Source organism: Lithobates pipiens, unplaced genomic scaffold, assembly GCF_037356315.1.
Source record: "Lithobates pipiens isolate NorthernLeopardFrog02 unplaced genomic scaffold, aLitPip1_a1.2 Scaffold_16, whole genome shotgun sequence".
NCBI lineage: Eukaryota > Metazoa > Chordata > Amphibia > Anura > Ranidae > Lithobates > Lithobates pipiens.
The window spans coordinates 405918485-405930594 of NW_027507748.1; the positions used below are offsets into that span (position 1 = coordinate 405918485).

The 12110-nt window shown below is 42.5% G+C and overlaps 1 protein-coding gene across 3 annotated transcripts in view; it reads right to left on the reverse strand.

Annotated features, from left to right (window-relative positions):
* KSR1 (kinase suppressor of ras 1) overlaps positions 1 to 12110 on the reverse strand; it is a 229413-nt gene that overhangs the window by 13644 nt on the left and 203659 nt on the right. For all 3 annotated transcript variants that reach the window (XM_077482405.1, XM_077482404.1, XM_077482403.1), the window contains 4 exons: positions 7191 to 7324; positions 5216 to 5347; positions 2003 to 2138; positions 385 to 518 (listed from right to left, as the gene is read on the reverse strand). In XM_077482405.1, the coding sequence (XP_077338531.1) occupies positions 385 to 518; positions 2003 to 2138; positions 5216 to 5347; positions 7191 to 7324 (536 nt within the window). The remainder of the gene's footprint in view (positions 1 to 384; positions 519 to 2002; positions 2139 to 5215; positions 5348 to 7190; positions 7325 to 12110) is intronic.

Consider the following 12110-nt stretch of genomic DNA (forward strand, 5'->3'; position numbering starts at 1 on the left):
AATGCTCTGCTTTCTGTTACCCATACTATTAAGTCTTGCTTGATCTATATTTTATTAATGTTAACACAACCTGGGTTCATAATGTACTTGACCTATACATGCGCATTACCAGATCTTTAGGATGTGATAAATAATCAACCCTGTGGATCCTTTGGGTGGTTTGGCTGAGGAAACTTGCACAATAAGCACATACAGACCCCAATTTGTTGTCAGATGTGCAAATTTTACCAAACAGAAGCCTCAATTTCCTCTCTGCATCTAGGATTATTCTACTCTTGGTTGTCTAGCAGTTATACATTTAACACAGTGTCTAAAAAATCGCACAGATACCTATGTGAGCCTACAGCCCATGCTGTTAATGGCATAAAGTACCCAGATACTCACTCTGCAGATTTCCAGAAGTGACCTGGATGTGACAACCTCCGGTTAAGTTTTGGCAGCTTTTCCAGCATGTCCATAAGGAGGGTAAAGCTTGGTCTTTCATTGACATCAAAAGCCCAGCATGCAGCAAGAATCTCCTACAAATGTTTGGAAAGAAGAAGAATAAAAACCTTAAAGCATTTGTGTACCTAGTTTGTCTCTGTAAAATGAGATCACAATGCGAGTGCCAACAAACACTGCAGTAGAAAAATGCCATTGTTATTTACCAGGGTGCTCCAAAATCTGCCTAATATGCATATACTTAATTGCACTAGTAGGTTGGGGTTTGTCCTACCCCAATCCGTGGCTCATGATTGGTTCATAAATGTGATGGGTGGCCTCAATGATCAATCATAAGTTGCGTTGAAGAGGGGCCAAGTAACAACAAAGAGAAAGTAAACCTCAGGCCGAATTTTTTTCTTCTTTTTCTGACCTGTAAAGTCAATGATGCATTGTCGCAGCTAGAGGCCGCTGTTTCGTCTTATATGGTGACTCATCACATTTGGCTACCAGCTGGACTGCGCATGCGCAACACCGCCATATGCGTTCCACCCCGGAGTCCAGGTTCAAACCCCACCATCCAAGTGGACACAGAGTTAGATTATAATAATTCAGAGCGATGTGAGGCCGTGCCCGAAGCGTGGCAAGCGAATCGAACCCACGAGGGGCCCTGTGTTGGAATGTATATGGTGGCATCATGCATGCGCACTCCAGTGGGTAGCAAAATGTGATAGGTAGCCGAATGTGACATGACACTGCCTCCATCTTTACCAATCTTCCTTCAGGGTCCGTAAACTTCGGCTGTGTGACTGGCCGAAGCCACATGACATCGCTACCACGCTTATGCGCAGGAGCCACCGGTTACGGCACAGGGCTCTAAAAGAAGGGAACAAGTGCGCATGCCGACAGACGGCTGCATATACAATAAATATCTCAAACAGTGCACATTTAGGAGACATTTACAGTACCTGATTTGAGTAAGCCTGATTATATAGACCTGCCTATAGGTACAATTTATATATGCAAATTTACAACCACTTTAATAGTGGAAGCTGGCATAGGGGTGGTGGCAACTGTAGCAGATGCAGCAGGGCAGCAACCCATGTTTCTGGGTATAATTTGTGGCCTATGCAGGCATATCATTGGATTGGACCACTGTGACAAAGTGAACCAGAAAAACACATGACTTAATCAGGCCGCATCGACAGGTCAGAGGTGCTGGAGCACTGCTTACATATCATAAACGCATTTGGGTGGAGGTTAAAAGCACCGGTGAGTGTTTGTATTCCATTTTATATTTGTGGTGCATAGTCTACATAAGGAAGAGTACTGTGTTGGTAGACAGTATGAGCATTTTTATCTTGGCAGAATGATCTATAAAAATGAGTCCGATGGATTACTTCTTTCTGAGATTTATATAAATTGTTATATATATTGTTACTTTTGTGTGTGCTGTGTACAGAGTGCTAGATCTCTGTAGTATATATGCATGTTGCAATTGTACCTGAGAGTTATATAGCTGCTAGTGTCCAAACATTTTTTAACAGCATTGAGATTTTATTATTCTTCACAGAATACTTACAGTAACCTCTTTGCCAAGGCTTATAGTGGACAATAGCTGCTTTACACCTTCACCACTTCCAACTTGCCATATAAGAGCCTCAACTGCTTGATTTTTGAAAGGCCAATCTCGAGCCTGAAGTTCATACCACACGGTTCTTTATGGGTTTTGAAAAAAAAAAAAAAAAATATTTAAAAAACACAATAGTAATTTTATTGATATATTTTGGTTGAACATGGTACAAATTTACATTTTTCAAAACAAACTATTAATAGTTTGCATGACATGGTTTCTTAAAGTCTCCTGAGTTTTCCGATGAGACAGCACAGCGATAGCTACACACAGAGTGTCACTCTCTAACAGATGCTGCAGTCAAATGAACTACAGACAGAAAGGGGCTTGGGTTCCTCTAAAAGTAGGGTACACTATAACAAAATTCCATACAAGGCCCAATTGTTCGATTTTCATATATTGAGTACACAAATTTCGACATTCGAGTCAGACTTGCCAAACTATAATTCCCAAAGGAACAAACGCCAAAATTTCTCGTGCATTAACCACTTGACCACTGGGCACTTAAACCCCCTTCCTAACCAGACCAATTTTCAGCTTTCGGTGCTCTCACATTTTGAATGACAATTAGTCATGCAACACTGTACCTATATGAAAGGTTTGTCCTTTTTTTTTCACACAAATAGAGCTTTCTTTTGGTGGTATTTAATCACAGTTTTTTTTTGCCCTATTAATCAAAAAAGACTGAAATTTCGGTAAAAAAACAAAAACAAAAAATTCTTTGTTTCTGTTAAAATTTATTGCAGAGTATTGGCGAGTATTGCAGAGTATTGCACAGTATGGGCAGAGAGCAGCATTGTGGGCACTACATATCCAGCCCACAGTGCTGCTGCAATCTCTCCCCCTCTCCCCTCGCACTGTACCAATCGGTACAGAGAGGGGAGGGAGGAAACGGCGTCATGACATGAGGTTTATTTACAAGTAATCGCTCCGACATTTGATGGAGCGATCACGTGGTAAACGCCCACTACCAGCGGCCGTTTACCATGATCTGTGATGTGCCGGTTCTTCCGGACTCTGCGATCACGGAGGTTTGCGGGAGCACGCCCCAGGGGGTGCATGAAAGCAAGATTCTGGGAGGACTTCCATGGACACCCTCCTAGAAAAACATGACAGTGCTGTAGTCTTTCGGCTATGGTCCGGTCGGTAAGTGGTTAACACAACAAACGATTTTCGTTTAACGTGTACTGTTTTCATATGGTTTTCGTACCAGAAAAATTGGATACGAAAGACTGCACATGATCAGAAACAAACGAACAAAAAAGCCTCTGTAGTACGAGAATTTTCGTACATTAGTTTAATCTTAGATTTCGACTTGCTGTGAAACATCGTGGGAAAAACAGACAATCATTTCCCTGATTTTCTTATAGTGTGTACCTGGCTTTACTCATTTAGCTGTGTGTGAATTCTGAAGAAAGCTAAATAGCAGGGGATCAAAATATATATTTTTCTTCTTTTTATACATCAGAAAAAAAAAAACAACTGAGGAAAAATGGCAATAAGTAGACTGTAGATACTTGTTGAATGAACATGGTAAAGAAGAAGCAATGCAATATTTCATATTAATCTGTCTAAACAGTAAACAGAATTATACAACTTTTAGACCCCTTTCACACCGAAGGCGCTTTTCAGGCATTCTAGTGCTAAAAATAGCACCTGAAAAAGTGCCTCTTAAGCCTCCCCAGCGTGAAAGCCAGGCTTTCACACTGGGGCGGTGAGCTTGCAGGATGGGAAAAAAAAAAAAAAAAAAAAAAGTCTTGCAAGCAGCATCTTTGGGGTAGTGAAGGAGTGGTATATACACCGCTCCTGAACTGCCCCTGCCATTGAAATCAATGTTCCTCAGCAGCTGCGCTTTTAACCCTTTGTTAGCCTCTTCTTTGCGGTTAAAAGTGCCCCGCTCCTGCACAGTTCCAGTAAAGCGCAGCTAAAACTATCGGCACTTTACCACAAACGCAGCCTGTGTCCCATTGTGAAAGGGGTCTAAATGGTTTCAAACCAAAGCTTTTTTTTCCCCCCTACTTCTGCTGTGGGTCATAGGAGCACACTTAGTTCTGCACTCCTGTCACATCGCTGGCATCACTCAGCAGGTCCAGGCTCTGGGGAGATTCTGACTGTCAGGATGCACCCAGATGCCTGGACCAGCAGCTGGCTCAGTCTCTCAGCATGCTGCTGACAGTCTAAGCCAGCCACCTCTGCAGAAATGAGCCCTGGAGGGGCAGTGAGCAGAGAGCTGTGACTGTCAAGGAGAAAAAAATAATATATTATACTTACCATTCCTCCAGCTTCTGTGGTGTAGCGTTAGCCTGCCGATTGAAATCATAGCGACCTTGAGTGGTCCAAAACATGCAAGAAGATGCTGAAGCACAGTGCTTGGAGAATCTCCTGAGAATTAGGCTACATTCACACCAGTTATTTAGATCCGTGTGAATTGTAGCAGCAGGAATCTTCTAATTCTGAGCAGCTATGTGCGCCCCCTGGCCCGATTCACTATAATGAAAGGCTGCTGGTGGCCGCAAATAATAGCGGCTGTCTGCACAGCCAGCGATTACCTGCAGTGATTGCTTCTGGATGCACAAAAGTACTACAGTATTTGTAGCTGCTGACTTAATTTTTTTTTTAAGTGTTTTTTTTACGCTCTACAGAATGACATATTAAACAGCAAAAACTGTGCTTAGGAAGTATGGAAATAACTTATTTGTTAGTTTTTTTTTTGTGTCTGAAATATAGCACCAAAATGTTTTATTATAATGGCTTGATTGGTAAAAAAAAAAAAATCTGATTCTGAATCTTTTAGGTTGATAAATTCATGTGGTCTCTGCCTGTGCTGAATTCTTATCAGTTAGCATTGTTCCCAGCTATTTTTGTGAACTTTAGTGCACCTCTTATCCATGTTATGGAGAGGAGGGGAATGTTTTCTGTAGTCCGGTCCTAAGCCAGAAACATTGTTTCTACAGAGATCTGAGATGGTGAGCAGTTACCCTAACTATTGCAGTCACGACATCTTTCTAAGGCCTGGTAAGCTGGATTTTTTTACATTTACTGTTCTTGGGTTTAAATGCACTTCAACAGATCATTGCAATGTGACAAAGTCATGTGACAAATCATGTGACACTCTACAATAAGTCAGGCTTCATATGACTCACAAATAACATTTAATCTCACCCAAAAGCATAAACGTCAGCAGCTTTGGAAAATGGAAACTTATCTTCGTCCTTCCCAGGAGCCATCTCGCGTACTATTTCTGGGGCCAGAAAACACAGCCAATCATGGCTCAACTTCAACTCATTCTCACGTCTAACAGAGAGAAAACAGGATGCAATGCAATTTCGTGTGTGTCACAATATTGATACATTCATCACAAAGATATTCAGCTAGATGTAAGAGGCAACAAGGTGAAAAGTTTGTGATTACAACTCAAATTTTGTGGCACTCTGCAAATACAAAAAAATATTTAAAGTGTATGTATGGGTGGCGAAAAACAATACAGCTCTCTAATAAAAGCACATTTCCCCATTTTTGCTACCACTGAACTACAGAGCAGGGTCACCTGATCACCATGATAGCTTCCGTTTTGCTACCACAGTGATCAGTCACTGTGAAGCCAGTGCCTGTGTACCCTCTCTCTGTGAATGTAGGAGAAATATACATCGTATCCCTTTCCCTGCAGAGAGAATAAATAAATAAATCAATCAATCACAAAAAAAAATACCTAGATCAACAGGATTTTTTTTTTTATTCGTATCCCTTAACCACTTCAGCCCTGGACCATTTTGCTGGCCAAAGACCAGACCACTTTTTGCGATTCGGCACTGCGTCGCTTTAACCGACAATTGCGCGGTCATGTGACGTGGCTCCCAAACAAAATTTACGTCCTTTTTTTTCACACAAATAGAGCTTTCTTTTGGTGGCATTTGATCACCCCTGCGGTTTTTATTTTTTGCGCTATAAACAAAAATAGAACGACAATTTTGAAGAAAAAAAACGCATTATTTTTTACTTTTTGTTATATCCCCCAAAAATATATAAAAACATTTTTTTTCCCTCAGTTTAGGGCGATACGTATTCTTCTACATATTTTTGTTAAAAAAAAAAAAAAAAAAAAAAAATCGCAATAAGCGATTATTGATTGGCTTGCACAAAAGTTATAGCGTTTACAAAATAGGGGATAGTTTTATGGCATTTTTATTATTTTTTTTTACTAGTAATGGTGGCGATCAGCGATTTTTATTGCGACTGCGACATTATGGCGGACACATCGGACATTTTTGACACATGTTTGGGACCATTGTCATTTATACAGCAATCAGTGCTATACAAATGCAGGGATTCCTGTGTAAATGACACTGGCAGTGTAGGGGTTAAGTGTTCCTAGGGGTGTGTTACTAACTGTTGGGGGTTGGGCTTTCATTTAGTGAACACTGATCTCTGCTCCAATCACATGGAGCAGAGATCAGCATCACTTGTTGCTAGGCAGAACGGGAAGATTCTGTTTACAACGGCATCTCTCCGTTCAGCCGCCCCGTGAGACTATCGTGGGTATGCCCACGGCGATCGAGTCCGCGGGACCCGACCAGCATGCTGGCACGATGCCACCCTGCCATCGCCGGCGCGCTAGCGATGGCAGTGTGGCATTAAAGATTGGACATACCTGTATGCCAATATGCCTGCCCGTGCCATTCTGGCGACGTACATCGGCGCGCTGGTCGGGAACTGGTTAATGTGCTTTGCGTAGGATAAAAAAAAAGAAAAAAAGATGAAAAAAAAAATAGAAAAATGTGCATGGTTGTTCCTGGGCTGTACTACAGGTACAAATGACAACATACACATATGTGGTATCCCTGCGATCATGAGGAGCAGGAACATTTAGTCTGGGTTGTTCTTTGGCGGAAGGCTATGGTAGTAGCATGAAGCATACAGCTAAATTTAAAAAGTATGATTTTTTTTTTCTATTTTGGGACAATTTTCCTTTGATATTAATTAAAAAAAATATATATATATATTTATCATCATTTACCACAAAGCCCAATATTGCAAGTCACACCATCTATTGCTCTATATTAATAATATTAGGCCACTCTTGGGCATGGAAATTCTTTTAGATCCTTCACTGAAAATGTTCCAGTTGACGAGTTCTCACCTTCCTTCTTGCACTACTCCTGAAATGCCAAACAGGCCAAAGTCTGTGATTATTACTTTTCCATTTTCATAGAAAACATTCTTGGATTTCAAATCTTTGTGGACAATGCCTTTGGCATGCAGGTAGCCCATGCCCTGAAAACACAGAATCACACAGCATTAGGTTTAAACATAAGTAACGAGAGAGAAAGAATATCTTATCTACATCAATTGCCAATTTATATTAGACTTATTTTAAAATAGAAGCATGGGGTTTAGAAAAAACAAACAAAGAAACCTTATGCTCACCTAGATTATGCAGAATTTATCCAATGACTGCCACTGTATCTCTGTTCTGCCCTTACTGTGCTCACTGGAGTGCTGGGCTGGGGAGGGAGCAGCTGGCTCCGGTTCACAGCGGTGCAGCAGAGTGGCTGAGCCAGCTGCCGGCCCAAGAAGCTGGGTGGATCCCAACGTCAGGATCTTTGCCTAGTCTGGATCGGCTGAGTGACGTCAGACAGCTTTAGCCTGCTATTGGCTGAAAAAGAGTCATAGGATTGCAGATCCCTTGTGATCTACAGTGCCTTGCGAAAGTATTTGGCCCCCTTGAACTTTTCAACCTTTTGCCACATTTCAGGCTTCAAACGTAAAGATATAACATTTTTATTTTTTGTGAAGAATCACCAACAAGTGGGACACAATTGTGAAGTGGAACGAAATCTATTGGATTTTTGAAACTTTTTTAACTAATAAAAAAATGAAAAGTTGGGCGTGCAAAATTATTCGGCCCACCTTTTGCTGCGATTACAGCTGCAAAGTTGCTTGGGGTATGTCTCTATCAGTTTTGCACATCGAGAGACTGAAATTCTTGCCCATTCTTCCTTGCAAAACAGCTCGAGCTCAGTGAGGTTGGATGGAGAGCATTGGTGAACAGCAGTTTTCAGCTCTTTCCACAGATTCTCGATTGGATTCAGGTCTGGACTTTAACTTGGCCACTCTAACACCTGGATACGTTTATTTGTGAACCATTCTTTTGTAGATTTTGCTGTATGTTTGGGATCATTGTCTTGTTGGAAGATAAATCTCTGTCCCAGTTTCAGGTCTTTTGCAGACTCCAACAGGTTTTCATCCAGAATGGTCCTGTATTTGGCTGCATCCATCTTCCCCTCAATTTTAACCATCTTCCCTGTCCCTGCTGAAGAAAAGCAGGCCCAAACCATGATGCTGCCACCACCATGTTTGACAGTGGGGATGGTGTGTTGAGGGTGATGAGCTGTGTTGCTTTTACGCCAAACATATTGTTTTGCATTGTGGGAAAAAAGTTCGATTTTGGTTTCATCTGACCAGAGCACCTTCTTCCACATGTTTGGTGTGTCTCCCAGGTGGCTTGTGGCAAACTTTAGACGAGACTTTTTATGGATATCTTTGAGAAATGGCTTTCTTCTTGCCACTCTTCCATAAAGGCCAGATTTGTGCAGTGTACGACTGATTGTTGTCCTATGGACAGACTCTCCCACCTCAGCTGTAGTTCTCTGCAGTTCATCCAGAGTGATCATGGGCCTCTTGGCTGCATCTCTGATCAGTCTTCTCCTTGTCTGAGCTGAAAGTTTAGAGGGACAGCCAGGTCTTGGTAGATTTGCAGTGGTCTGATACTCCTTCCATTTCAAAATGATCGCTTGCACAGTGCTTCTTGGGATGTTTAAAGCTTGGGAAATCTTTTTGTATCCAAATCCGGCTTTCAACTTCTCCACAACAGTATTATGGACCTGCCTGGTGTGTTCCTTGGTCTTCATGATGCTCTCTGCGCTTTCAACAGAACCCTGAGACTATCACAGAGCGGGTGCATTTATACAGAGACTTGATTACACACAGGTGGATTCTATTTATCACCATCAGACATTTAGGACAACATTGGATCATTCAGAGATCCTTGCTGAACTTCTGGAGTGAGTTTGCTGCACTGAAAGTAAAGGGGCCGAATAATTTTGCACGCACCACTTTTCAGTTTTTTATTTGCTAAAAAAGTTTAAATTATCCAATAGATTTTGTTCCACTTCACAATTGTGTCCCACTTGTTGGTGATTCTTCACAAAAAATTAAAATTTTATATCTATGTTTGAAGTCTGAAATGTGGCAAAAGGTTGAAAAGTTCAAGGGGGCCGAATACTTTTGCAAGGCACTGTATAGGGGAAGCTATGGCCAAAAAAGCTTTGGCCCAACTTCTCCTTTCATTCCACTAACCTACAGATTGAAGAAAGGTTTGTGCAGCAAAAAAGGAAGTACTAAGGCCTCATGCGCACTTGACATTTTTGCAGATGCTTCTGGGGGGCGTTTTTTTTTTTTTTAAACTGCCTCTAAACTCCCCTGCATGTTAGGCTATGTGTCCATGCACACATAGGCTTTTAGCAATGTTTAGTGGCAGGGACTTTTAGTCAGAAAAAAAACACACTGCCAGTGTGCCAGAAGCAGCAGAGTTTTGGCTGAAAAAACACTTGACGCTTGTACATGCGTGTGAATGCATCTAAATGCGTGTCAATGCTAGGGGTGTTTAGTGTCTGAGCGTTAACTAACGTCAATGGCCAGAATAAATAACAGAATGCACCTAAACATGTTATACACCATCAAGTTTTTTTCTGCCAAAATGCTGCTGCCAGAAGGAAAGGCTTTGAGGAGAGTTTGCATGAGGCCTTAGGCCGCGTACACACGGGCGGACTGTTCGCCCAACTTAGTTTGTCAAACAATCCGACAAACAGTCCGCTCAAAATTTGCATGAGCGGACTTGACCACACACGATGAACGAACAGTCCGCTGAAAGCGTGCGCGATGACGTGAACGGCACGTACGACGGGACGAAAAATACGACGTCCAATACACTGCAATGCAACCTTCGCCGTGTAAATCCTTTCTGAGCATGCGCGAAACTTAGTTTGTCGAACAAGCCTACACACGAGCGGACTGTCCGCTCAAACCAAGTTTCAGCGGACTGTCTTACGGGAATTCCGAAAAACTTTGTTCGTCAGACTGTCCGCTGAAACTGTCCGCTGAAGCCCACACACGAGCGGACTGTCCGCTGAAACACTGTTCAGCGGACAAAGTTGGGCGAACAGTCCGCCCGTGTGTACGCGGCCTTACACTTCTGTTAAGTGGATTTAGTTTACTTGCAATACTATGTTTTTTTTCACTTCCATTATTAAAACATTCAATTAAAAAATATTCAATGGTACTCCTAATTTTTCAGTCTACATGGGCATGTACAGCTGTGGCCAAAAGTTTTGAGAATGACACACATTTTCACAAAGTGTGCTGCCTCAGTTTTTATGCGACTCCAGAATGTTATAAAGAGTGATCAGATGAATAGGAATTATTTGAAAAGTCCTTCTTTGCCATGAAAATTAACTTAATCCCATAAAAAACCATTTCCACTGCATTTGTGAAGAAGGCTTCAGGGCACCCAAAAAGGTCCAGCAAACAGGACCGTCTCCTACAGTTGATTCAGCTGCGGGATCGGGGCACCAGCAGTGCAGAGCTTGCTCAGGAATGGCAGCAGACAGATGTGAGAGCATCTGCATGCACAGTGAGGTATAGACTTTTGGAAGATGGCCTAGATTCAAGAGTGGCAGCAAAGAAGCCACCTCTCCCCAGGAAAAACATCAGGTACAGACTGATATTCTGCAAAAGGTACAGGGATCGGACTGCTGAGGACTGGGTAAAGTCATTTTCCCTGATAAATCAATCCCCTTTCACATTGTTTGGGGCATCTAGAAAAAATCTTGTCCGAAGAAGAAAAGGCTTCTCAGCCAAGGGAGTGGGCTCACTCACAATTTTGCCTAAGAACACAGTCATGAATAAAGAATGGCTCAAAAAAAAAAAAAAAAAAAAAAAATAGGATTTTACAGGTAAGCTGTAATAAAAATCCATTCTTGGAGTACATCATGGGACACAGCGCCTTAAAGCGGGGTTCCACTCTAAAGTGGAACCTCCGCTGATCGGAACCCTCCCCCCCTCCGGTGTCACAATTAGCACCTTTCAGGGGGGAGGGGGGTGGAGATACCTGTCAAAGACAGGTATTTACACCCACTTCCGGGCATAGACTCCCGTGGGAGTCTACGCCATTTCCTGTCCTGCCGCGCTGTCTGCTGGGACACACACGGGTCTCAGAGACAGCGCGGACAATTCCTATTGCGCTGCGTGACTCGCGCATGCGCAGTAGGGAACCGGGAAGTGAAGCCGATTCGCTTCACTTCCTGATTCCCTCACCTAGAATGGTGGCGGCAGCAGCCGAAGGCCCGAGCGGTCGATCGGCCTCGGCTGCCGGCATCGCTGGAACCCGGGACAGGTGAGTGTCCATTTATTAAAAGTCAGCAGCTGTAGTATTTATAGCTGCAGGCTTTTAATAATTATTTTGTAGGTGGAATCCCTCTTTAAGTACTTACTTAATGGGTTAGGGCCACCTTCAGGTGTTGAAACTGGTATACCCAATCAAGGAAGTTTACTGCCTATATAACCCCTCCTCCTTTCAGGAATACATCAGTTTTTGTAGCAAAGCAATATGCTTAAATTCCAAAAGAAGGGAGGGACCTCTGTGTCCCATGATGTACTCCAAGAAAAAGATTTTACAGGTAAGCTGTAATAAAAATCCTATTTTCTTTATTGTATATCATGGGACACAGAGCTTTAAGTAATTACTTAATGGGTCGTCCCATAGCAATGCTACTTGAGGGGAGGGAGAAACAAACTGCCGGGTACCCACAGACTTGAGGACTTATATTGCTGCCTGCAGTACACTGCGCCCAAACGCGATATCCTCATACCTCCTTACATCCACCTGATAAAAAAAAAAAAAAAAAATTGTGAATGTATGCACTGAAGACCAAGTTACGGCCTTACAGATCTGAGCCATGGAGACCTGGTGACGCACTGCCCAAGAAGCACTAACCAACCT